The sequence below is a fragment of the Salmo trutta genome, chromosome 5, assembly GCF_901001165.1.
Source record: "Salmo trutta chromosome 5, fSalTru1.1, whole genome shotgun sequence".
NCBI lineage: Eukaryota > Metazoa > Chordata > Actinopteri > Salmoniformes > Salmonidae > Salmo > Salmo trutta.
In genome coordinates, this window is record NC_042961.1 from 16,293,795 (window position 1) to 16,321,131 (window position 27,337).

The following is a 27,337-nucleotide window of genomic DNA, read 5'->3' on the forward strand; positions in this document are numbered from 1 at the left end:
GGGAATTAAAATGTTTTTGTTGAGCTGAGTGTAATTGCAACAAAATATTGAAGGCCTGGGCAACTAAAATAATCTGGAAAAAAACAGACGTTTTCAATTTTTTTATTTCTTCAACACCACTGATTAAATAAAAGAAAGCAATATGTAGATTTCTGTACTAAAACAAAATAGATTTTCCAGTTGAAATATTCATAAATACATTGGCCTGAAACGTATTGAATCTGCTTTAGGATTGATATACTACAACTCCCATAGTAATTTTCTGCTCAGCAGGAAATGTGGAGTCCAACTTTCAACCAATCAAAAGGTTTTCCATTAGTTACCACAGCCACAAAGTGAAAATTGGCTATATCGTAAAAATTAATGGAAACAACAATTTGCTTTTTGATGTTAATGTAAGGTTAGTGTTATGTATACGTTAGCAGTGTGGTTAACGTTAGTTTTAAAATCCAATTTTAAGAAAAATAAATAATACAAATAGGCGGGGTTTATGACTTCGTGACTGTAGTAATGACCAATAAAAGCTTGGAGGTTTGCATGAGCTTGTTGTTAGCAAGCTAACACTGTGAATAACTTTCGTTAGGCCAATTTGTAACCTACGCGTTGTGTTTCTATGGATGTAGCTTGTTGTAATTAAATAAATGGAGACCACACCGAAGACAACCAAATCAAAACCTGTGTACGGCACACCCTGCTATTTAAAATCAAGCCCATGTGAATCCAGTAGTGTGCAAAAGGTAAGGTAAGGACGGTCTACAGTACCAGAACCAGGCATGTTGCAATGTAATTTACAGTGAAATATAGCTAGCTAAGTAGCTAACATTACCTAACTAATATATGTAGCAACCAGTAGCTAATCTAATTTGTTTCAAACCCATATAATTGTGCTGAATACACACACAAAGATTGCTACAGTATAGTTAGATACCATTTCTTAACGTTTCTGTCAAACCCCTCTAACATACATATTTAACGTACTGATGTTTTTCTAGATAGATTTTTCGTTTTAAATAACGGGCCTATGGCTTGATTCTAGCTGTTATTCAGCGTCATTCACAAGTGTCACACGTTCTCTCAGCCAAAACAGCAGATGAGTTCATCTCTGAAGGAAAGACTGAAAAGATCAAAACGTTCCTTCACCTCTCCAGTTTCCGTGGCCAAACGTCTTAACATCGATGATGACCAACTACCCTCAACAGCAGACAAAGAGACCGAGCATGGTGCCAAAACAGACAGACAGCAGAATATTGACATCAACAGAAATGAGAGAACGCCCAGTGAATATCCAGAGACTAGAAGGGCTGGGGTCCCTGGCCCCATGCCTGAATCAGCTCAACCCACTCCTGTAGACTTGCTACAACTACGAGACCAATTGAAGCGGGAGGTTAAAGAAAGGACCGAGAGACTACGGCGACTTAAGATGGTTAAAATGTACAGAAGCAAGGTAACCCCTCAATGAAAATGCTAAATGACATGGGTGTTCTCATAGTAAAAAGATATGTGGTAAATTGGTTGTGAATATTCAACCACTGTTTATTCCCCATCTCTTACTTCTCTCTAGAATGACCTGACACAGTTGAGAGTTTTGATTGACAAGTGGCGGCGTTGTAGTCAGGCTGCATTGTATGAGCTCCAGTCAGATCTCCCCATAGATGGCAGGAAAGCCAGCATCTCCCAGCTAATTGACCTCTTTGGTGTAGAGGACAACATACTGCACTTTGACCGCACAGAAGAGGACTTCACCAATACATAGACCCACATGCCTTCTGTTCAAATCATCACAAATAATATTAATTGTTGATCTCATCAGATTTATCATGCAGATTTCCTGCCTTTGTTGAATCTAGATTCAACAATCTTATGTACTGGATGTTTTTCACCCTACATTTACTATGATCCATAAGTAATTAGAGTGAAAAAATAACATTCATTTGCCACTTCATCAGTTTAATTTCATTCTGTTACCTACCATAGTAATTTATATTATTAGAGTTCTATATTTAAAGATGAAAATCCGTTTTTGATGTTTTGTTAAAAAAATGTAAATAAAGTGTTTCCTAAATCTTGTCAGTTATGTTTTAGCTGAGCGAGAGCGGGGAAGGACTTCATCCTCATGCGTTCCACCTCTGCCCTGAGGGTAGCCACCTCCTCAGCCTGGGCCCTGGCTAGATCCACCAGCTTCTTCCTCTGGATGATCTCCTGGTATCTCTCCTCTGCATCACTCTCATGGTTCTCCTCCATGGCTGAGCAGAGCAGCAAATAGCATCACAGTTGATTAGATGATTCAGTGGAAGTGTTATAGGAAACGAGGCATCAAGGGGCCAGTTAGGGGTTAAAAACAACAATGCAATGGAACAATATCCACCACATGTACACAGTGATGCCTATAAAGCTCCTGATAACATCACAGTTGAAGTAATGATGTACCTAAAATAGTGTAAACCTATACTGCAATGAATTGTGTAATTATTACAGTACCTATGGCTTCGCAGATGTGTCTCCTCTCAGCCACAGTCACTTGCATGTTGGTCAGCTGCTCATCCAGAGCAGCATTCTTCGCTGCCTTCATTGCTGCCTGTCTGTTCAGCTGCTTGATCAACTTCTTACAGGTCAGCACATTCTTTTGGTGAGTCTGAAATACACAAGCATTATAGCTGATATTTTAAGCACTTGAATAAATGTGACGATTCAGTGAAATTAATGTAATTGATATGAAATTATATTAACTCTGTTCACATTACCTTTTCCTGTAATGTTATGGTTTTCTCCAGAGTTGAAACCTGCTTTGATATGCGGTTGTCATGATCCGTCTCACTGAGATACTTGGAGCAAAAAAGCTTTGTTTAAATATTGATCTCTTAGTTTGTGTGGAAAAACATGCATATTTCATTGGCAGTGACATAGATTTGATTCTACATCCCCCGAAAGATGCAGAGCTCTCACTGTCAAATGTCAGAACAAAAAAGCAGGTTGATCATTTGGTTCAGGGTATTTTTGATATGTCAATGGTTTTTGGCCATGTGGAAGAGGCAATGCAGGTATTTTACATTGTTACACTGCAGACACTTTTTCAGCGAAACCTATATTACAGCCAATGAGATGTCTGTGGCCTATAGAGGGTTCATACTTGTACCTGCAACTTTGGTGTTGCTAGCATTTTGCCCAAACCAGCTGAGCTAACCAAACCACAGGTTTCTATTATCGCATGTACACTACTGTTCAAAAGTTGGGGGTCACTTAGAAATAGTTTTTGAAAGAAAAGCACTCTGTCCATTTTGAAATAACATCACATTGATCAGAAATGCAGTGTAGACATTGTTAATGTTGTAAATGACTATTGTAGCTGGAAACGGCTGATTTTTATTTATTTTTGTACGCATATGTAGATATTCCATGGAGGCCCATTATCAGCAACCATCACTCCTGTGTTCCAATGGTATGTTGTGTTAGCTAATCCAAGTTTAGTGTTTTTAAAAGGCTAATTGATCATTAGAAAACCCTTTTGCAATTGTTAGCACAGCTGAAAACTGTTGTACCGATTTTTAAAGAAGCAATAAAACTGGCCTTCTTTATACTAGTTGAGTATCATCAGCATTTGTGGGTTCGATTACAGGCTCAAAATGGCCAGAAACAAAGACCTTCTGAAACTCATCAGCCTATTCTTGTTCTGCGAAATGAAGGCTATTCCATGTGAGAAATTGCAAAGAAACTGAAGATCTCGTACAACGCTGTGTACTACTCCCTTCACCGAACAGTGTAAACTGGCTCTAACCAGAATAGAAAGAGTGGGAGGCCCTTGTGCGCAACTGCACAAGAGGACAAGTACATTAGTGTCTAGTTTGACAAACAGACGCCTCACAAGCCCTCAACTGGCAGCTTCATTAAATAGTACCCGCAAAACACCAGTCTCAACGTCAACAGTGAAGAGGTGACTCTAGGATGCTGGCCTTCTAGGCAGACATCCTCTGTCCAGTGTCTGTTCTTTTGCCCATCTTAATCTTTATTTTATTGGCCAGTCTGAGCTATGGCTTTTTATTTGCAACTCTGCCTAGAAGGCCAGCATCCTGGAGTCGCCTCTTCACTGTTGACGTTGAGACTGGTGTTTTGCGGGTACTATTTAATGAAGCTGCCAGTTGAGGACTTGTGAGGCGTCTGTTTGTCAAACTAGACACTAATGTACTTGTCCTCTTGTGCAGTTGCGCACAAGGGCCTCCCACTCTTTCTATTCTGGTTAGAGCCAGTTTGCGCTGTTCTTTTAAAGGGAGTAGTACAGTGTTGTATGAGATCTTCAGTTTCTTGGCAATTTCTCTCATGGAATAGCCTTCATTCCTCAGAACAAGAATAGACTGAGTTTCAGAAGAAAGTTCTTTGTTTCTGGCCATTTTGAGCCTGTAATCAAACCCACAAATGCTGACGCTCAACTAGTCTAAGGCCAATTTTATTGCTTCCTTAATCAGAACAGTTTTCAGCTGTTCCAACATAATTGCAAAAGTGTTTTCTGATGATCAATTAGCTTTTTTAAAATGTATAAACTTGGATTAGCTAACACAACGTGCTATTGGAACACAGGAGTGATGGTTGCTGATAATGTAGATATTCCATAAAAAAATCTGCCGTTTCCAGCTACAATAGTCATTTACAACACTAACAATGTCTACACTGTATTTCTGATCAAGTTGATATTTTCATGGACAAAATGTGTTTCTTTAAAAAAAAAAAAAAAAAAAGGATATTTCTGTGACCCCAAACTTTTGAACGGTAGTGTACTGTATGCCTTTGCAATTAACTATTGTTCCAGGGAGACCTGTCCCATGGTACGCTTTAGTGTACCTCCTGCAGCTCCTGAGAGACGCGAAGCATCTGGATGTCCCTGGCTTTGTTGTTCAGGTCCTCCTTCTGCATCCTCATCCTCTTGTGCTCCCACTCCTGCTGGATGATGCCCTTACGGAAGTCCTTGCACTCCACCATGCTGGCTATCTTCTGCTCTCCCAGAGCCTGACAGAGGAGCACAAGTCAATACATAGCCTATGACCTATGCACCTCATTGGTGGAGTTCCTCATGACCCATTTTTGCCCTGTTTTTCCCCATTTACAAATGTTTAACTTATGCAACAATGTTAGCATGACTCTGCTGAGGTAAATTAATAAACAATGTCTATGGGTCTCACCCTGATGGTCCCATTGAGGTCCTCCACCACACTCTTATGGAGCAGCAGAGAGTCAGAGTAGTCTGCAATGAAGTCTCCGTTCTCCACCTCCACCTGGCCCTGCTTGATCAGGATCTGAACCATAATGTCCAGGCGGAAACGCATCTTCTCCTCTCGTAGCCTGGAGACATCAAGAGTTTAAAGACCATGAGCTATCAATGAGTCACTCCTGACTTAGCCTTGTGTGCCAATCTTATTCGTGCTCAGACACACAGCTATTAAGAAAGACTACACCTGTATAAAGTGTTCAAAAGAATCATGGGGTGGAAACATTTGTGTTTAGTGAAAAATGTACTGCGCTTTTAAGAATATAATTGATGTACTCTCACGGTATGACAGACACTCTTACCCATTGATGTCATCCATGAGACTTTTCATTTCCAGTCTTGCACTCTCATCCTCATCGGTCCTCTTCTGCAGAAAGGCCTGCATTTCAGCCAGAGTCAAAGCCTTAACTTTCACCTGAATCGGACAAGACACAAAAGATGACGTTGAAATAAAAAAGGGAAATGAACTAGAACTACTACAATGTTCCACAAAATGGGATAATTAACTGGATCCAATCTCATTCTCGAGTTCCACATTCTGTATGTATCCTGCGTTACATAACACTTTAATAAGGCAGACTTACCCAGTAAGTAAAGTAAGTTTATACACTGCTCAAAAAAATAAAGGGAACACTAAAATAACACATCCTAGATCTGAATGAATGAAATAATCTTATTAAATACTTTTTTCTTTACATAGTTGAATGTGCTAACAACAAAATCACACAAATAATCAATGGAAATCCAATTTATCAACCCATGAAGGTCTGGCTTTGGAGTCACACTCAAAATTAAAGTGGAAAACCACACTACAGGCTGATCCAACTTTGATGTAATGTCCTTAAAATGAGGCTCAGTAGTGTGCCTGTATGACCTCCCTACAACGCCTGGGCATGCTCCTGATGAGGTGGCGGATGGTCTCCTGAGGGATCTCCTCCCAGACCTGGACTAAAGCATCCGCCAACTCCTGGACAGTCTGTGGTGCAACGTGGCGTTGGTGGATGGAGCGAGACATGATGTCCCAGATGTGCTCAATTGGATTCAGGTCTGGGGAACGGGCGGGCCAGTCCATAGCATCAATGCCTTCCTCTTGCAGGAACTGCTGACACACTCCAGCCACATGAGGTCTAGCATTGTCTTGCATTAGGAGGAACCCAGGGCCAACCGCACCAGCATATGATCTCACAAGGGGTCTGAGGATCTCATCTCGGTACCTAATGGCAGTCAGGCTACCTCTGGCGAGCACATGGAGGGCTGTGCGGCACCCCAATGAAATGCCACCCCACACCATGACTGACCCACCGCCAAACCGGTCATGCTGGAGGATGTTGCAGGCAGCAGAATGTTCTCCACGGCGTCTCCAGACTCTGTCACGTCTGTCACATGTGCTCAGTGTGAACCTGCTTTCATCTGTGAAGAGCACAGGGCGCCAGTGGCGAATTTGCCAATCTTGGTGTTCTCTGGCAAATGCCAAACGTCCTGCACGGTGTTGGGCTGTAAGCACAACCCCACCTGTGGATGTCGGGCCCTCATACCATCCTCATGGAGTCTGTTTCTGACCGTTTGAGCAGACACATGCACATTTGTGGCCTGCTGGAGGTCAATTTGCAGGGCTCTGGCAGTGCTTCTCCTGCTCCTCCTTGCACAAAGGCGGAGGTAGCGGTCCTGCTGCTGGGTTGTTGCCCTCCTACGGCCTCCTCCACGTCTCCTGATGTACTGGCCTGTCTCCTGGTAGCGCCTCCATGCTCTGGACACTACGCTGACAGACACAGCAAACCTTCTTGCCACAGCTCGCATTGATGTGCCATCCTGGATGAGCTGCACTACCTGAGCCACTTGTGTGGGTTGTAGACTCCGTCTCATGCTACCACTAGAGTGAAAGCACCGCCAGCATTCAAAAGTGACCAAAACATCAGCCAGGAAGCATAGGAACTGAGAAGTGGTATGTGGTCACCACCTGCAGAACCACTCTTTATTGGGGGTGTCTTGCTAATTGCCTATAATTTCCACCTGTTGTCTATTCCATTTGTACAACAGCATGTGACATTTATTGTCAATCAGTGTTGTTTCCTAAGTGGACAGTTTGATTTCACAGAGGTGTGATTGACTTGGAGTTACATTGTGTTGTTTAAGTGTTCCCTTTTATTTTTTTGAGCAGTATATATTCTATGAAATATACTGTACGTTTCAAGGTGCTGGAGAACATCCATGACAAGGAAATGCATGTACTGCCTGCCACTAACATTTCTTCAGACTTCCTCACTTGTCCCCTGGTTGGTTTTCCATTACCTGCTGCTCACTCTCAACTTTGGCTCTGCGGGCCAGGCAGAACCTCTCCCACACAGACACGTCTAGGCTTTCAGGCATGTTCTCTGGAGCGTCCAGCTCCTCCATGGCCTTCATCATCTGACAGAGACCCTCTGCTGCCACTGGGCCCGGCAGGGGCCGCTCTTTAAAGGGGCTGGTACTGTTGTCTGCCTGGGTCCTCATCCTCTGGACCCTGGGCAAGAGAGTACTGGGATGTTGCACCCTCTTCTAAAAATCTAAATGGCAACAACTGTATGTACAGTATGTATTGAAGATACTATGACCCCTTTCTCTTTTTTATGCAGTACCTGGGTCTGCGCTTGTATAGCTTGTACAGCTGATCAACAACATGGCCTGGGACATCAAAGAACTCCTTCCTGAATCCCCTGTCGAGAAGCTAGGGATACACAATATGTCAGATAGTACCAAAGAACAACAAGTGTAGAAAAGTATCTGACATGAGATAGACGTGCTACTGCCAGTCGTACTTTGTCCTCGGCCACAACATTGTCGTAGGTCTCCCGGAACATTTCTACATCCTCTTTGTGCTTCTTAAGCGCTTCTCCAATCTCATTCTGTCAGGAGAATAAGGCATGTTAAGAGATGGGAATGCAAAGTACAGGAAGTAACAAGAACAGTGTTCAAGGCAAACCAATTAAGATGCCACACATGTTGGCGCTTGTAAAACACAGTCTCAGACAGAGCAACAGGATAATATCTGACTGGAATGTGTAATAATATGGTTGTATATAATAGAGATAGGATAGCTAACATAAAATTATCTCTAACCCAACCACAGGAGGCTGCTGAGGGGAGGACGGCTCATAATATTGTCTGGAATGGAGTGGCATCCAACACATGGAAACTCACTCCGCTCCAGGTATTACCACAAACACCAACCTCCTGTGAACTCAACCATTGTAAATCCCTTCCCCATGAGAAAGATACTCAGCAAATAGAGCATGAATCAGAGGAGGCTGGTAGGAGGAGGTGTAGGAGGACGTGCTCATTGTAAAGGCTGGATTACAATGAGCCCGTCCTATAGCTCCTCCCACCAGCCTCCACTGGCATTACTATAACGACGTCTCACCTTGTAGACCCTGTTTTTTTCTAGCTTGAGGCTGAGTTCTCGCTCTCTATTGAGAACCTCCTCCTCTATCAGAATGGAATGAACTAGATTTGTAATCTTCAGCTCTTCCTACAAAAGAACATAGCAAGAAAACAACAATGGCACATGGAATGTACTGTATATTTCTTGAATTCAATCTTGATCTGTGTGTGTGTGTGTGTGCTGTCTTACCTGGTATATAACCATCTCAGATTTCACCTTCCTCTCAAAGAGCTTGGTCAAGGTTTCATCAAACCCCTGAGTGGCGTCCATGATGGACGTCTGTAGTTTCTTCATTTCAGCTTCCAGAGTCTGGAATAAGACAATGGCAACTGAACTTGTGTAGTATATCAAGTCTGGGTCCTAATATGATGGTGTATTTCTTTTGAATACAACATTGAAAAGTAGATGTTTTCACACAAGAATCACACCTTTCTGTACTTCTCCTGTTCCTCGCTCAGTTCTTTGGCTTTCTTCTCATACTCTTTATAGATCTTTTTCTCTTCCTCTGTCCACTGAATGTCCGGTTTAGATACAATGAACTCAGGCTGAGACACCTCCTGCATGTAGAAAAGTACAGGGTCAGAAAATACATTCAAACACATTCTCTACAATCTTTCATTCAAATACTTTTCTTCAGGACAATCACGTTTAATAAATGTTTACCATGTTAACGGTAGATGTATTAAATGTTAATTAATATTGGATATTAAATTCATATCCATATTTCAGATTTTTCAATTTGACCACCACCATACCACTCTCAAGATATCCTCTTTTTTTAGCTCGAGTACTCCACCCATCATTTCATCCAGAGCTCGCTCTCTGATATTGTCACTCTAAGGAAAAGGAGAACCAGAATGTCTGTTTCAATGGGGACCCAAGCCAATAACATCAATTCACACTGTATTTTTACTAAGAAAACACCTCAGTTTTCACAATTTATCGGTTAGTGATTAAGATCTTGCTTGGGTTAGTAATGGTTTATCGGCTGTTAGAATGACCCCTAAGAGTAAACATTTAATAAGTGGGAGATGGGAAAGGTAGGAAGCTAGTGATACAGTACCTTGGCCATCTGCCGTCTTTGTTCCTCCTCTTTCTTCTTCTCCTCTTCTTTTTTTCTCTGCTCTGGGGTGAGGTACTTTTCAAAATGAATCTGGAGACGGAGTCATAAGTCATAAATTATCATTTGATGTGCAGTAACTTGTGTTTTGGTGGAAATCTAAACCATTAAAGTAGGTCAATAACAAAAAAAACTGTTTCAAGTCTAACCTCAGAGTCCTCCACATACAGTGCCCTCTCTGGCTGCTCGTTGTCAGACAGGCTGGGCTCCCACAGCTTCCTCTTGATGTCCAGCTCTGACATGATCTCCATGATGCGACGATTCTTATCTTTCACTCGGTTGATCTCCTGCACCTTCTGCTTGTGCACTCCCTTAAAGTCTGTGTTAAAGGCTGTCTTCACTTTGTAGATGATGTCCTAGTGTGTGAGTGAAGGTGAGAAGTCAAATGGAGAAGGAGGCTGTTATAGGCAATTAGGTGAAATACTTCGCTAAACTCAATTTGGTTATTAAATGCTAAACACTAATACTTTAATCATTAAAGGGCAATTCCACCACTTTTCAACCTCATATTCATTATTTCAAGCACAACACCAGTGTCTACATATGTGAAAACGGTGTGTTTCTATGTGTTGTTGTAAAAAAATATATTAAATTATTTTCAAACACTTTGAGATTCACAGTGACATGAGGAGCAAGAAAATACCCTGTCTTTGGCAAAAAACTTGTTACAGGTTTTGCAAATAATAGTTTTTTTTACTTTTAATCCTACCCTGGATTTTTTAAGAACCTTTCTTCTTATCATTTCAACCACAGATCATAGAAATGTGCCATTTTCACATATGTAGACACTGTTGTTATCGTGCTGGAGATAATGAATATGAGGTTGAAAAGTGGTGGAAATGCCCTTTAAATGCTGAATATGTACACATTGGTTATTAAAATCCTAGTACATATTGCCAAACAGTTTGTTTACCTGTAGCAAAGTGATCTGGTTGATCTTCTGCTCTCTGATGTGCAGGTTGAACTGATTGTAGAGGTAGGGGTTTGAGCCTCCATACTGGGCACTGAGGCTACCTGTGAGGGAAGCACTCTCCATCTCACGGCCTTCCTCCTCCTCCTCTTCTTCCGCTGTGGTCTTGCTCTTCTTCTCTAGAATCTCCTGCTGGAGCTAGAGTGTTTTGGAAGAGGATGAGTGGCATGTAAAAAAAAAAAAAAACATATCGCTTGGCACTATTTCTAATGAAGGTGTATAAAATTGGCAAAATCTCTAGCAATTGTACTGTGACTAAAGGGACATACAGCACATTCTAACTCACATTGCTGTCAGCCCGTTCAATCTTCCTCATACTCTCCACTCTATGAAGTTCATCCAGCTCCTGCTGTGTCCGCTCCTTCATGGGGTAGTTCTTCACCTCGTGTTCAGTGTGGAAGGCCTAAGGTAAAGCCAACAAAACACACAGTCTCAAAACATATCTGTTGCTGCACATTTGAAAACCAACTCCATTTTGGTTGTGACTCTCAAGTTACCTTGATAGCTTGCCCTTTGACCTTCATGGAATCCCAGCATTCTCTCTTAAGGACGTCACGCAGGTAGCACTTGGCTAGGTTCTCCAACTCAATCTCATTTCGGACCTGTAAGGGAGTCAATAAGAATACTATCACACTGTGTGTGTGTGTGTGTGTGTGTGTGGTGTGTGTGTGTTTTACCCTGGTGACCTCCTGCTCCCCCTCGGCTTGCAGTCTCTTTTGCTCATCTACATCCAGGTTGAACTCCTGCTGCTCCAGCTTCTCCATGTCAGGCAGTGTCTCATTCTCACGCATCATTGCCTGGATCTGGGGCCGACGACATGGTCACATTAGCCATTAGCATTTTGATGATATTGTGTCTAATTTTACACTCACGCATGATTCATAAAGCGAAGTAAATAAAAAGAGGATTAGAGCTCTGCTTACTGTGTCACGCAATTGTTTGATATTTTTCCTCAGGCTTTTCTTTGTCTGTGAAAACTGTTGGATCTCCTCATTGATAACCTGTGGACAGTATAGTGGTAGTAGCAAGATGTGTGTATTTTCTGATGACAATTTGTTGTTCTGTTTAGTATCCCCATACTCAAAGCATATCAGTGGATACATTTATCTGGACTACCTGAAAAACAGTAAATTGTTTTGCCAGCATATCTGTCAACACTGACTTTCACCAGAACTGTTATCATATATTTCACAATACATCAGCTATAACATTACACCCTACTAAATCCTTCTATACTCAACATGATGGGACTTGAATGGAATCAAACACATCACCACACAAATAATAAAGCAGGTAATGGCACAGTGGCTGAACATTACCCAACTATGGCTGTTTCATGTTATCTAACTGTTATCTAACTGTGATCTACAATGTGCAAACCCACAACACAATGAATGCCACACCTTTGATATCAGTTCAGTGTTATCTACAATCTCCGAAATGTTTATCTGCCTTGCTCCCAATCTGCACCTGATCTTTTCACACTAAAACGGATTAAGTTAATTAAGATGTCACTATCACCCAGGAAGAATGTGCCAACAGTAACACAGCTGTTTTGTGAATCAGGTATTGAAGTATTTGTCAAGGGCAACATCAATGTTTCTCCCATCAGTACTGGGGTGAAACTGAGTACCAAATCTATATTTAACTATGCAAGTCAGTTAAGAACACATTCTTCTTGACAATGATGGCCTACAATGACGGACTAAAGGTCTTGTGCTGAAGTGACATCAGCAGTGTTACTGACCGCTTCCAGCTTGTTGTCCAGCCAGGTGGAGTCTGTGGCTGAGGGCAGGTTGGTGGAGCTCTCATCCTTTTCCGTCACATCAACTATCTGTCGCTTATCATTGGCCTAGACAGGAGGTGAGGACAAACAAATGAACTACATTTCATGTGTGAATATGAAACATCACATATCTGACTCCAGAAGATTTGATGGATCTGAAATGATCTTCATTACACTGATGCAAAGGACAAGCCCTGTGTGAATAGCGTCAACTAGGATGTATTTAGCTGGTGCAGTGAGGCGTAAGTTAAGATGGAGGATGTAAAATCTATATGAATCACAGGAGGCTGCTGTGGGGAGAATGACTCATAATAATGGCCGGAACGGAGCAAATGGAATGGCATTAAACACCTGGAAACCATGTGTTTGATGTATTGGATACCATTCCACTGATTCCACTCCAGTCATTACCACCAGACCGTTCTCCCCAATTAAGGTGCCAGCAACTTCCTGTGATATGAATGGTAACCTTGGCTACCTCTGCTCTGTGTAGATCTGCTGACCCAGGAAGGGACAGGGCCTCTGGGTCCCAGTCAGCCATCCTACTGAGAATAGGGTTCTCTGATGTTATCACACTCTCCTGGTATTTGGCTATAGACTGGCTGTACTGTGTAGCTGCATTCGCTTTTCCAACACCTGCCATTTTCAGCCTTCATGGAAAACAGAAAAATACATAGACAGAATAAAATGTCTTACAAATAAAAGTAGTCCAATGCATTATAATGAGAGAAAGGTTCTCCTTGTTATAGTAGAAATTGTGAAATGTTTTAGAATGATCTAATAATCTTTGAAATTTCACATCTACATGAACTACAGTGCTCTCTGGTGTTCAACGCTGCATTGCTTAAAGACTTGTCCCCGTTGATTTACCTTAGTCTTGTACAGACCATAGAGCCGTCTTTCAGGCCTGTAGTGATCATTGTCTGACTGTCTGAGGTAAAGGACACTGTCCTCACCCCTCCCAGCCAACACGAGTGGCACTGCATCTGAACATACCGGTCCTGTACATGACAATGACAACATACTCAGGTTAATAGCATTACGAGTGGTTATAACACAAAGATAACGTGTTTTCATCAATCTTTTGTTCTCACAGATTTCCTCTTTTGAGATTCACTCTCTTAAGAACTGGACCCTGATCTCTCTTTTGAAGAACATATCAAGACTGTTTCAAGGACAGCTTTTTTCCATCTATGTAACATTGCAAAAATCAGAAACTTTCTGTCCAAAAATGATGCAGAAAAATTAATCCATGCTTTTGTTACTTCTAGGCTGGACTACTGCAATGCTCTACTATCCGGCTACCCGGATAAAGCACTAAACAAACTTCAGTTAGTGCTAAATACAGCTGCTAGAATCCTGACTAGAACCAAAAAATTTGATCATATTACTCCAGTGCTAGCCTCCCTACACTGGCTTCCTGTTAAGGCAAGGGCTGATTTCAAGATTTTACTGCTAACCTACAAAGCATTACATGGGCTTGCTCCTACCTATCTTTCCGATTTGGTCCTGCCGTACATACCTACACGTACGCTACGGTCACAAGACGCAAGCCTCCTAATTGTCCCTAGAATTTCTAAGCAAACGGCTGGAGGTAGGGCTTTCTCCTATAGAGCTCCATTTTTATGGAATGGTCTGCCTACCCATGTGAGAGACGCAGACTCAGTCTCAACCTTTAAGTCTTTACTGAAGACTTATCTCTTCAGTAGGTCCTATGATTAAGTATAGTCTGGCCCAGGAGTGTGAAGGTGAACGGAAAGGCTGGAGCAACGAACCGCCCTTGGTGTCTCTGCCTTGCCGGTTCCCCTCTCTCCACTGGGATTCTCTGCCTCTAACCCTTTTACAGGGGCTGAGTCACTGGCTTACTGGTGTTCTTCCATGCCGTCCATGGGAGGGGTGCGTCACTTGAGTGGGTTGAGTCACTGGCGTGGTCTTCCTGTCTGGGTTGGCGCCCCCCCCCCCTTGGGTTGTGCCGTGGCGGAGATCTTTGTGGGCTATACTCGGCCTTGTCTTAGGACGGTAAGTTGGTGGTTGGAGACATCCCTCTAGTGGTGTGGGGGCTGTGCTTTGGCAAAGTGGGTGGGGTTATATCCTGCCTGTTTGGCCCTGTCCAGGGGTATCATCGGATGGGGCCACAGTGTCTTCTGATCCCTCCTGTCTCAGCCTCCAGTATTTATGCTGCAGTAGTTTATGTGTCGGGGGGCTAGGGTCAGTCTGTTACATCTGGAGTATTTCTCTTGTCTTATCCGGTGTCCTGTGTGAATTTAAATATGCTCTCTCTAATTCTCTCTTTCTCTCTTTCTTTCTTTCTCTCGGAGGATCTGAGCCCTAGGACCATGCCTCAGGACTACCTGGCATGATGACTCCTTGCTGTCCCCAGTCCACCTGGCCGTGCTGCTGCTCCAGTTTCAACTGTTCTGCCTGCGGCTATGGAACCCTGACCTGTTCACCAGACGTGCTTGTTGCACCCTCGACAACTACTATGATTATTATTATTTGACCATGCTGGTCATTTATGAACATTTTAACATCTTGACCATGTTCTGTTATAATATCCACCCGGCACAGCCAGAAGAGGACTGGCCACCCCTCATAGCCTGGTTCCTCTCTAGGTTTCTTCCTAGGTTTTTGGCCTTTCTAGGGAGTTTTTCCTAGGGAGTTTTTCCTAGCCACCGTGCTTCTTTCACATGCATTGCTTGCTGTTTGGGGTTTTAGGCTGGGTTTCTGTACAGCACTTTGAGATATCAGCTGATGTACGAAGGGCTATATAAATAAATTTGATTTGATTACTACATTTATAATACAATACTGTTAAAATGAGCTCTATAAAGCTGCATGTTATGTTCAATGTAACATGCAAAACCTGAAGTGAAACAAGGTCGTACCAGACTGGAGATCTCCCGGATGCGCAGCAGTCCATCTTGGCCCACTGAGGCCAGCCAAGACTGGTGGGGGGACAGCAGGACGGAGGCGGGGCCCATAGGGTGACCTTCCACCTCCTTCTCTGGGGTCAACTGGACCACTTCCTGGTCAGAGGACCTTTCTGTGCTCTAGGAGACAGACATGGCACAGTGGGCACGTGTATTGTGTTGTGTTTATGCAAATGTTATTGGTATTGTGTCAAATTTGGTCATACGTCATGACCAAATAAAAACTAAACAGCAAACCACCCACCATCAACAAATGTTGAGATGTTAGATATAAGATTTTTGGGCTTTTAAACGTAAGTCAGACTGGTAATGCATGGGACCTTACCTCAGGTAGCTGGAATCTCTGGAGAGCTTTCTTCTTTTGGCAGTAGCCAAAGATCTTATTGGCTCCCAGGGCAGAGGAGCTGAGTGCGTGAGGGACCTCATATGTGCACCGCTGTAGAACATTATTGGAAAGACATCCTCTCAGGTCTGCACACACTCCTGCCCCTGCAAAGCAACAGCAGTACACAAATTCCATTCTATCTCAGTTCCAGCGTGTCAATACAGGAATCAAACAGAGACAGGTGTGAAATAAAATGGAACAGACCCAAAGTCAGGCAGGATAATTAACAACAGTTTATTTCTGTGGACACAAACACACACACACACACACACACACACACACACACACACACACACACACACACACACACACACACACACACACACACACAGCCCAGTCAGTACCTGTGAGCTCCTGCACAGGCAGAGTGAGCAGTGTAAGCAGACTTCCCTCCCCTCGGCCTATGTCCTTCTCTCCAGCACACAGAGCCAGCAGTTTGACCTGCTTAATGTCCCGGCTGTACTGGGTAGACAGGGACACGATGGCTCCTTTAGCACCTGGAGAGAACAACACTGTTTTAATCAAACATAATGGGTTGAAATTAGTTAAAGAAATACCAGGGAAAAGATATATGGACTTTTGTGGAGCATTAATGTACCTGTGTATCCGATTACCTCAAATACTCTGGAAGCCCTTGCATTCAACACATATATATTTGCATCCGAGGCACCAGTGATAAGGAAGTTTCCTCCTTGATCAAAACTGTAAACCAAAAACAATATGAAATCCAACATTACTATTGAACACTGATACCTTTGAAAGGCTCTTTAACATTTGACAATAAGGACAACCAAAACGCAAATAACAAAAGTAAACTCATTGGAGATACTTGCAGTAGGTGGTCCACAGGAGTGTAGTAGAGGTGAACCCTGTGCACCAGACGAGGCTGCTGCTCCCTGGTCAGCTCAATGAACAGGACATGCCCCGACACTGTTCCCACGGCAACGTATTGAGCAATCGGACAGCAGGCCAAACTGGTCACCTAGACACAATAGTAGTTGATTTAATTTTTTTAAATTATTGTTCTATTGTCCATGAAGTTTACATGAGACTTTTCACTTAAATACAGTAACAAGCTCAATTCACAATTGACTATGCCTACTTACTGTATTATTTAGCATAGCTGCCCTAATACTATTGTAATTGAATGACTATTAACCTTTACTTGAAGAGATATAGAGCCGATGCAGAAGCCAGCATCTAGAGACCACAGCTGCAACTCTCCTGAGTCCCTCACTGACTGTAACGAGGAGAGAAACGCCAACATCATTATGAATGAGGATCCATTACAAAACATTTACATCAGTTAAACATGACATCAATGATCTCTTACCACGCATAAGTTATTATCAGTGTACAGTGAAGCTGCTGCCACAAAGTCTCCACTGAGAACGTCCAGGACTTTCACCACCTTCTCACACTGGGATCGTTTATACCTGTAGATGCGCCCCTGGCAAAAAGCAAAAGCATACTATAACAAGAGCCTAGAAATAATTAAAATATGTATCCATAATACAGTACAATGTTTGCACTCACTGTACTGGAAGCTAAGAGCAGTGTTTCATAGTCTGGCGAATATATTATGGTTGTGGCTGGTTCCTCCAATGTCCAAGTTTGTGTAACCTCCACTTGGTTCCCCTTAATTTTTAAGCAGCGTAGCACATTCTCCTGTAGAATAGAAAACGCCTATTTTAAACGATATAAATCTGGAATATGTTGTTGTTGGCTCTAAATAGGTGGTTTAACAGATCAAATGGGAATGCATCTGAGTAAGTTGAACTCTAAGAGCCAGACTTCATACTACTGAATTCGCTGGATAGCATGTATCCATCCTCCAATCAATGTGAAAAGTGGTTTGTTACCTTTCCTGACACAAAGAGTCCATCCTTGTGTAGGGCTAAGCTCTGGAAGCTACCCTGCTGGAACTCAGGAATGTCATCTGCAGCTGAACAATAGTAAGCACACATATTTTATCATATTGATCTGAACATGCAATATAACACTACACATATAATTGTGATCATTGACGTGATATGTCAGTGCACAATTATTCTAACCAAGTAGATTATTTTTGGCAATGTTTCTAAAATTGGTGACTGTCAGTACATTTTTGTTCCCCATGAACCTCAATATGAGTGTCTGACTGATACTCATCTGGAGTGAGAGCCAGTGCACAGCAGGTCCCCTGGGCCAGAGTAAAGAGTGCTATGAGACAGCAGGGTGTACCTGAGGGGTTGAAGAGGACTGAGACAGCCAGAGAGTCTGGGTCAACCTGCAGCAGGTGGCCTTCCTGACAGCCCACATAGAGCTCTGATGAGTCTGTCCAGCAGATGGTGCTAGGTCTTAGCCTGGTTTTGATGCGCTCTTTGGGCTTTCAAAACAGGGATAGTGAACATGTTTTGAGATTGAGAGGAGTAAAACTGCAACTAACTGTATTTTTTTTTTTACATAGGCTACTCACTACAGAGTGAGACAAAACCTGCGCAGTTAGTTCCTGCGGTTGAGAGGTGTTAAGAAGACACTACCACAAAGGTTTCTGCCTTGTCTTCTGCAAGCCCTGCGATGGCTGAGGTGGGCATCTGAGGTCCGAAGTAGGTGAGTATTCCAGTGGGGACATGAGAAGGGTTAATCTCCTTCTCAACCAGACAGCCATCTGTCGCAGGGAGATCTATCACACTGACAATTGACAATGTAATTAATAATAAATTAATAACACATGAAATGTACCCATACAATTTCAATTGAAGACATGGATAACATTTATTGTAGGTATCAATTGTGATTAATGAAATAACCAGCAACATTTATGTAGTTACAATTAACCTCAATTACCCTGGTTTCATTATATGAAAGCTGTCACTCTTCTCAATGTTCCAAATTGTAAGGGATGATGACGCACTCAAAGAGCAAATCTGGAGCCAGTTCATTGGGTTAAACACCAAAGTGGTGATGTCTTTTCCAGCTTGTGGTTGGTTACAAATTGGATCCCCAGTTTCCCAGTTCCTACAAAAAAGTATTGGTATTACCACAAATAGTGAGTGTAGAAAACAGAGGTCATTTAAATGAATGTGTAACGAGGATATTAAGTGGAGGGGTTTCAGTTACCATACTGTTATGGTGTGGTCTGGTATTGATGAGCAGCAGGCCAAATAAGGACCAGCATCACTTAGTGCCAGAGATGTGTAGTCTACATGGGCTGTTCCTGTAAATGAGAAAGTAATGTTGCTAACTGGAGGAAGTATTTGAATAGCTAATGCAATGTATATAACTCTTTAATCATGTTAATAATGTCAATGTTTCAGATAAAGACTTACCCTTCAGTTCATTCTTCAGAATAAGTTCAGGGTAGTTGTACACAAATATGGAGGGATTTAGTTTATGGTTGGAGAATGCAAGTGTCCTGCAATGTCCATTTGCTGTGAAGGCACCAATACCTCGACCAGGACACTGCAGCACACTTCTAATTTTCGTCTCTATATTCAGGAAAACGATGTAATTCCCACAAATGTAGCAGGCTGTTTTCTTGTCAACAAATTCAACATTTTGGCTTGTCAAACCCTGAGCCCACCTAAGAAACAAAACACACAGACGAATAACCCTTTTTTCTAAGAGTGCACTATAGTAGCTAACGTTAGCTAGTAACGTTAGTTACTGTAACGTTAACGTGAATATAGATACATAATTTATATGGTTTGTAACCATCTCGCTAACACACATCATTTTAGATGAACTAAGATAAACCACGCATAACCAAACGAACAAATCAATGCATTTTAACTTACCTGACTTCTAAATTTCCCAATACATCCATTTCTGGAAATATACTGAATAAACGGAGCTGTGCAAGACAACTAACAGCTAGCATGCGACACAGGAGCAAATGTTTGGTTTTGTTGCCTTGACAACTACAATTTCCGTTCCACACTTCCATTACATGAGTTTCAATCGTTTGTTGATTTCTAAATCCGTCACACCCAGGAAAGTAAAATGCATACAAATCTTTGACCACTTGTTCTTTGAATGTACATTTGTGTCAGAATTTTGGGAAAACCTTGCAGAATACTTATTTACCATTATGAACACTACCCATGTTTTTGACATGAATGATATAATATGTTGCTATTGCAATGATAACAAGACCACTGAAATGATTGTGCATTTTTTATTCTTGTTGCCAAATACTTTATACACAAACAAAAATTCCAAAATGTTATACCAAAATTACACATATTTTTGATTGAATTTAACTCTTATTAAAACATTAACCCCAGTGAATAACAACAAGAATAACATTTTCCTGAATCATTATAATTATATTTTTTCAGGGGGATTACAATTGCACTAGAATTGTTAATTTTTGTATTGTTTCATTGATATTTTTGGTGTTTTTGTATTTTCTGGTTAATACTTGCGTTCTGTTTTGTATGATGTAGCAATGTAAGTTGTTGATCTGTATTATGAATTTTTTTTAAATGAAAAAAGAAAAGAAAATTACCAAAATACCGCGCTATGGGCTGTTCTTAGTCACGACTCAACACCTGGATACAGCTCTTATATTGGCCATATACCACAAACCCCTGAGGTGCCTTATTACTATTTGAAACCGGTTACCAACGTAATTAGAGCAGTAAAAAGAAAAGTGGTGTCATACCCATTGTATGTCAGCCAATCAGTATTCAGGGCTCAAACCACCCAGTTTATACTTGTTATTACATTTGTTCATATATTTTTTTTTAAATAAATACATCTAAAAAATAAACAAATCTTTCACCATACCACAAAAAAAATATTTATCCATACTCTTGTTAAAGACAGTAACTCTGTTAAATCCACAGACCTCGGAAACCAGTCAAAACAAAGAGGAGAACGTAACATTGCCAAATATATTTATAATAACTAACACTATAGCTCCTTGTTCTATCTGTGACTTTAGTAAAGAAAATAATGAATTTCATTTTACAAACATGTGCTCAAGGAGTGTTTGCATTTTAATGTTTCTATACAAGTGTGCAAGTGTTGGTTTGTCACTCAGAGACTCGGAGTAACCACAACTGCTCATCTTCCATGGCCTCTGAATTTCTTTTGCCAAAGGTAAGAAAGACAACTTCTAAAATCTATTTAACCCTTGTGGGGTGTTCGGGCCTGTGGGACCCATTTTCAATGTTTACTAAATTAAAAATTATACAATTAATTATTTTTTCAACCTGAGACTCACTGGCTTTGGCTCATTTTCTGTGAAGAACATGTAAAATAACCCCCCTACACATTTATATTACATATGTGGTGTTTGGGTCTTCTTGGATCCAAGGGTAATAAAAGTGTGGAAAAGTGTGTGTGTCTTCCTCCTCCCTGGGCCGGCTGTTTCAACATAGCACCAAGAACCTGTCTGTCTCGCTGCCTGTCTGCCTGTCTCCCGCTTTTCTCATACTCTTTACCCTTTGTAGTGTGTGAAACTACACAATATCTTGCGGGAACCTGCACAATGGTATTACAATACATTATTTCGAAACATTGTAAAAAATGCAGTATTTTCCCACACTCTACCCCAGCCAGAGCTCCCACCTCAGCTGTTGAATACACGGAACAGGCCTATCAATTCCTCTAAGTTGGTGTTAACGACCGACACATTCCTAGTGTCCTACGTGCCAAAGAAAGGCAAAAATATGGTACTCATGAGTACGCTGAATAGGGATGACCAGAAAAAACAGAAATCATAATGAATTACAATGCCATAAAAGGAGCGGTGGACAATTTTTAGACAAGCTGGTGACTGGCTACAGCTGCAAAAGAAGAACCCTACGCTGGCCACTTGGACATTTTGGCGTACAACGTGTTTGTCATCTTGACGAATCCATCGTGAAGATGATTCAGGAGGAGGACGCTGGTGCCCCATCCGCACGACCCACAGAACCAACAATTCACACAAGTAAGTGTGAGTGATGTTGCATGTGTGTGTGTCTGACTCTCCTACCTTGGCCTGCTGCAGCTATATATGTGACTGAGTGAGTGAGATGTTCGTAAAATTCCTGAACTAAGTGTTTTCTTCATACTAGATGGCAGCCGGTAGCAACAAGAAGAAGCGTTGCGATGTGTGTGGACCCAAGAAGGACAGAAAGACACAGTACACATGCATCAAGTGCAACAAATGCATTTGCAACACATACACAGTAAAACTCTGTCCCTTATGTGGTGTGTAGACTGGCCTTAATTTGTGTTCAATGGGGCTCATTTGATAATTTCCATAAAATTCTGTATGTAAAATTTGTTCTTCCAATTTGTTCAGTTCAAAGCAATAAACATCAATAGTTATGAAAACCTTGTTTCATTTATATTTGTTCCAGATAAACATGATTTATTCTACCCATGCCTTGATTATAATAGATTTTTGTTAACAAAATCTTTATTTAAATTTTTTATGAATAGGCTTTTCTTGATAAATGTGATCTAGCAGAGGTAAATGGCAAATATTAACCATATATGCTGTCTATATTGCTTGTAATTGATATAAGTCAACATTTAAGTATTAAATATTTTTAAGTAAATTGTTATTGCTGTATTGTTTTAAAAACCCAATAATGTTGTGGGTCTATCAGACCCGCGAACATTGGGTGAATAACAAAAACATGAACACCACACAAGGGTTAAGTAATGTGTTGGTTTGGGCCCATAGCTAGCTATAGTTCTTAAGCTATATTTCCTCCAGCTGTATTTTCTACCTTGTCCTTGCCTCATTATATGTGTCAATTGTGGCGGCGGGTAGTGTAGTGATTAGAGCGTTGGGCCATTAACCGAAAGGTTGTTGGATCGAATCCCTGAGCTGACAAAGTAAAAATCTGTCGTTCTGCCCCATAACAAGGCAATTAACCCACTGTTCCCCGGTAGGCTGTCATTGTAAATAATTATTTGTTCTTAACTGACTTGCCTAGTTAAAAAAAGGTTCAAAATAATTGAAATATATGAATAGAATGTCTGGTAGTGTATTTTTTGTCCAAAATAACTAACTTTTTATTTTCATTTTAACATTCTGTCATAGCGCATACGTTCAAGTTCATAACAAACATCCCATCTCATTGTCCCATTTAAAAAAAAATGTATTTAATTTTTTATTTTCACCTTTATTTAACCAGGTAAGCTAGTTGAGAACAAGTTCTCATTTACAACTGTGACCTGGCCAAGATAAAGCAAAGCAGTGCGACACAACAACAACACAGAGTTACACGTGGAATAAACAAGCGTACAGTCAATAACACAATAGAAAAAAAGAAAGTCTATATACAGTGTGTGCAAATGGCATGAGGAGTTAAGGCAATAAATAGGCCATAGTAGCGAAGTAATTACAGTTTAGCAAATTAACACTGGAGTGATAAATAGCAGATGATGATGTGCAAGTAGCAATACTGGTGTGCAAAAGAGAATAAAAGTAAATATAAACAATATGGGGATGAGGAAGGTAGATTGGGTGGGCTATTTACAGATGGGCTATGTACAGCTGCAGCGATCGGTTAGCTGCTCAGATAGCTGATGTTTACAATTAGTGAGGGAAATATAAGTCTCCAGCTTCACCGATTTTTGCAATTCGCTCCAGTCATTGGCAGCAGAGAAATGGAAGGAAAGGCGGGCAAAGGAGGTGTTGGCTTTGGGGATGACCAGTGAGATACCTGCTGGAGCGCGTGCTACGGGTGGCTGTTGTTATCGTGACCAGTGAGCTGAGATAAGGCGGGGCTTTACCTATCATAGACTTATAGATGACCTGGAGCCAGTGGGTCTGGCGACGAATATGTAGCGAGGGCCAGCCAACTAGAGCATACAGGTCGCAGTGGTGGGTGGTATAAGGGGCTTTGGTGACAAAACGGATGGCACTGTGATAGACTGCATCCAGTTTGCTGAGTAGAGTATTGGAAGCTATTTTGGAAATGACATCGCCGAAGTCGAGGATCGGTAGCAGAGTCAGTTTTACGAGGGTATGTTTGGCGGCGTGAGTGAAGGAGGCTTTGTTGCGAAATAAGAAGCCATGTCACGTCCTGACGCTTGTAAGAGGTAATTTGCCATAGTAGAGTGGTCAGGGAGTGACAGGTGGTTGTGTTGGGTGGTTTCGGGTTTTTTGTTTATAGGTGGGGTTTTTCTAGTATTCTATTTCTATGTTTTGTTTTCCTGGTTTTGGCCGGGTATGGTTTCCAATAAGAGGCAGGTGTCTTTCGTTGTCTCTGATTGGAAGCCATACTTAGGCAGCCTGTTTTCCTTTGGGGTTTGTGGGTAGTTGTTTTCCGTTTTGTCTACGTACCTGACGGAACTGTTGGCTGTCGTTTTTTTGTTATTTTGTTGAAGTGTTATCATTAATAAAAGTAATATGAGCACTTTACACGCTGCGCCTTGGTCCCCTTTCAACGACCCCTGTGACAAGCCGATTCTAGATTTAATTTTGGATTGGAGATGTTTAATATGAGTCTGGAAGGAGAGTTTACAGTCTAGCCAGACACCTAGGTATTTACTACATGATTCCATGTGTTATTTCATAGTTTTGATGTCTTCACTATTATTCTACAATGTAGAAAATAGTCAAAATAAAGAAAAACCCTAGAAGTAGAAGGTGTGTCAAAACCTTTGACTGGTACTGTACATATTAGATATATATTAGATATCTACTTCAGGATAAGGATGGGACATTTGTTTTACAAGATATCTTGACATATGACCTCGTTTGGACCTGGCATTTTCTAAAGTCACCATGATACAGATGTGATTACTGTATGTAGCCTAGTACTCTTGCAATTCTGCAAAGTCACTGTCACTGGATTATAAGGATCTTTAGCTTGTTCAAGTTAAGGGAGGGTGGGATAAATTGTCCCAAAAGGTTAGTTGAGACACCCCTTGTTTCTAGGAAGCCATACATAAAATTCATATTTTGGAAACAGTCATAAGTTCATGGAGTCTGTAAAGGAAGAAAGCGTTGCAGTTTTTGACACAAACAGGTGCGCCTGGCACCTACTACAATACCCTGTTCAAAGGCAATTCAATCGTTTGTCTTGCCCATTCACCCTCTGAATAGCACACATACACAATCCATGCCTGAATTGTCTCAAGGCTTGAAAATCCTTCTTGAACCTGTCTCCTCCCCATCATAAACATTGTTGAAATTGTAACATTAGTCTCATTAGTCTCATTAGTCTCATTAGTCTCATTAGTCTCATTAGTCTCATTTTCAAAACTCACATAAATGTCATCTCTTATTCCAAGCTGTCTGAAAGGTACCACTGAGCTCAAGAAGTGGACAGAGTGCATGTTTGAGGATCCAACAGTGAAAGCCACCATGTTCCTCAGTGAGACCTACAAGGGAGCTATGTCAAGGGAAACACAATTTTGACCATGGCCTGTAGATACATGGCACAGTGGCAGTTCACCCTTGACCGTCCAGTTTTCCCATTTTAAATGTATTTTATATTCCTGCTATGGTAATTAGGGCATCAGTTGTACATGTCAACTTAGTTGTGCAGCTGTGTATCTCATAGGAAACTTTTCAGAAAGTTCATTTCTGTACTCCTTTCCTTTGTTTACATTTCATTGCATATGGAACATGGTTTGATTACCAGATTTTCAATGAACCCATAACAACGATTATTTAAAATTGTTAGGTTCTTATTTTTCAGAGTAAGTAACTCACGGACACTAGAGAAGCTTTAACCAAGTTAAATTCTTCCCAAAGGATCTGTACAGCTGTAATTCAGACAACAAAACATTTCTCACCATCACAGTTATATACTGTACATCCCACTTAAGACAATCCTTCTCTCCAATCCTTACATCTTATGGTTCTACAGGAAGAGGGTAACCAGATACTAAACCTTGATTAAGCCCTTAAGGGGATCTGACCTCACCTCCTGACCTCAACCCCTCCTTCCCCTAATCCACAGATGTCCATCTGTCTCCCCTATCTCAACATGTTGCTCTCCTCCCTTCCACCCAACACATTCCAAAAATATCTGTCTTCCTACAGAGAACCATTAACTTCTGACATAAAACCCAGTCTCTTTCACTCCTTCTATTCTAGGCTTCTTCTCTATCATTTATGTAATATCTCAATCTTCAAAGTTTAGCCGATTTCAACAGAATGATTGTAGTGTAATGTCATAAGTGCTAGATCAGAAATACTGACGGAACTATGTCAATCATGTCTGTTGAAGATCATTTCAATCATGTTTTGTCAACACCTGGCAGATATATTTTTTTACATTTACAAAAGCATATAAATATTGTCATGTAATAAAGACTGCACAACAAGAGTTCCAGTGTTTTTATATTGTTGTCCTGAAATCTGGAAGTGAAATAGTGTGATAATCATCTGCATTACCTTATTTTCCCCACCAGTCCTGACATAAACCTGTACTGTACTTGGACAGGTCTGTGAATAGAGGGTGGAGCACTGCCATGGAATAATATCTCTTTGTGGAATTGGTTATGCTACTGTCTTGCCTGCCACATTGTCAGATCCTAAGTTGTATGTTCATGCATAGCTAAATCAATGTAATGACTAACAATACAAGTGGTAAACAGCCGATCAAACTGGAAGCAGCCTTCAACATTTATGAATAAAAACACTGCAAATGCAAATAAAAAAACATACATTGCTAAAAGTACATTTTGTGGTAAAATAGGCTAGTTAGAGGCACTGCATCTCAGTGCTAGAGGCGTCACTACAGACTCTGGTTCGATCCTGGGCTGTATCACAATCATCCGTGATCGGGAGTCCCTTTAGGGCGGTGCACAATTGGCCCAGCGTCATCAGAGTTAGGGTTTGGCCCGGGGTAGGGCATCATTGTAAAATAAGAATTTGTTCTTAAATGACTTGCCTAGTTAAATTAATACTTTTTTATTGTAAAACTACAAAACCTATACAACTCTTTTTTTTGTTATAAATTACAAATATATATACTTGTATACAAATTAAATGTTAATGAGCACATTCCACTCTTCTATCTTAAACCATACATTTATATTTGCCATTTAATTATACATGGGGGAATTGTTTCCTTCAATTATACTGAACAAAATCATAAATGCAACAATCTCAATAATTTTACAGAGTTACAGTTCATATAAGGAAATCAGTCAATTCAAGTCTATAGATTTGACATGACTGTGCAGTGGTGCAGCCAAGGGTGGGCCTGGGAGGGCATAGGATGGATTATCTTGACAAAGGAGAAATGCTCACTAACAGTGATGTAAACAAATGTGTGCACAACATTTTTGAGAAACACCATTGGAAGATCTACAGAAGGAAATTGAACGTGATGAGAGTGAAGATGAATTAACTGCGGTGACAGGTGCAGTGATGACCGCTGAGAAAGAACTGAGTGTAGAGGGAAGCGGTGTGGTGAGGAAGACTGGTGTCCAGTGCAAGAAGAGGGATACGTGCTCCAGTAGTTCAGAAATGGAACCTGACGAGAGTGAGGATGAAGTCTCAGCGGTGAGGACTGCCG

The 27,337-nt window shown here is 41.3% G+C and overlaps 2 protein-coding genes across 3 annotated transcripts; one reads left to right on the top strand and one right to left on the bottom strand.

The window, feature by feature from the left end:
• The first annotated feature begins 104 nt into the window (after positions 1-104).
• Positions 105-2,062, top strand: sfr1 (SWI5-dependent homologous recombination repair protein 1). The gene is made up of 3 exons (XM_029752701.1): positions 105-737; positions 1,079-1,444; positions 1,562-2,062. Exons 1-3 carry the CDS (start codon positions 642-644, stop codon positions 1,751-1,753), a joined length of 654 nt encoding a protein of 217 aa, XP_029608561.1. The 5' UTR covers positions 105-641; the 3' UTR covers positions 1,754-2,062.
• On the bottom strand, positions 1,931-19,739 carry cfap43 (cilia and flagella associated protein 43). 2 transcript variants are annotated; one of them, XM_029752700.1, is made up of 38 exons: positions 19,646-19,739; positions 19,178-19,431; positions 18,969-19,065; positions 18,696-18,866; positions 18,389-18,539; positions 18,090-18,234; positions 17,726-17,808; positions 17,400-17,531; positions 17,197-17,313; positions 17,023-17,103; positions 16,697-16,845; positions 16,462-16,565; positions 16,208-16,360; positions 15,804-15,967; positions 15,434-15,598; positions 13,419-13,549; positions 13,027-13,198; positions 12,510-12,614; positions 11,686-11,763; positions 11,440-11,565; positions 11,260-11,364; positions 11,049-11,165; positions 10,706-10,900; positions 9,942-10,148; positions 9,736-9,825; positions 9,428-9,508; positions 9,101-9,229; positions 8,862-8,981; positions 8,652-8,759; positions 8,050-8,136; positions 7,870-7,958; positions 7,544-7,754; positions 5,557-5,669; positions 5,169-5,328; positions 4,831-4,995; positions 2,742-2,822; positions 2,479-2,632; positions 1,931-2,243 (listed from the first exon to the last, which is right to left on the bottom strand). In XM_029752700.1, exons 1-38 carry the CDS (start codon positions 19,726-19,728, stop codon positions 2,068-2,070), a joined length of 5,049 nt encoding a protein of 1,682 aa, XP_029608560.1. In that variant the 5' UTR covers positions 19,729-19,739; the 3' UTR covers positions 1,931-2,067. The 2 variants fall into 2 exon arrangements, with proteins under 2 accessions (XP_029608560.1, XP_029608559.1); XM_029752699.1 differs by having other exon boundaries at positions 16,208-16,375.
• Between the last annotated feature and the right edge of the window lie 7,598 nt (positions 19,740-27,337).

Bases quoted from the DNA above. Each gene is read 5' to 3' on its own strand.
- cfap43 (XM_029752699.1), bottom strand. From the start codon at position 19,728: ATGCTAGCTGTTAGTTGTCTTGCACAGCTCCGTTTATTCAGTATATTT. The intron at 19,066-19,177 runs GTAAGTCTTTAT...TCTCATTTACAG, and splicing joins TCTGAAGAATGAACTGAAGG to GAACAGCCCATGTAGACTAC. The intron at 18,867-18,968 runs GTAACTGAAACC...ACTTTTTTGTAG, and splicing joins GACCACACCATAACAGTATG to GAACTGGGAAACTGGGGATC.
- sfr1 (XM_029752701.1), top strand. From the start codon at position 642: ATGGAGACCACACCGAAGACAACCAAATCAAAACCTGTGTACGGCACA. The intron at 738-1,078 runs GTAAGGTAAGGA...ACGTTCTCTCAG, and splicing joins AATCCAGTAGTGTGCAAAAG to CCAAAACAGCAGATGAGTTC. The intron at 1,445-1,561 runs GTAACCCCTCAA...ACTTCTCTCTAG, and splicing joins TTAAAATGTACAGAAGCAAG to AATGACCTGACACAGTTGAG.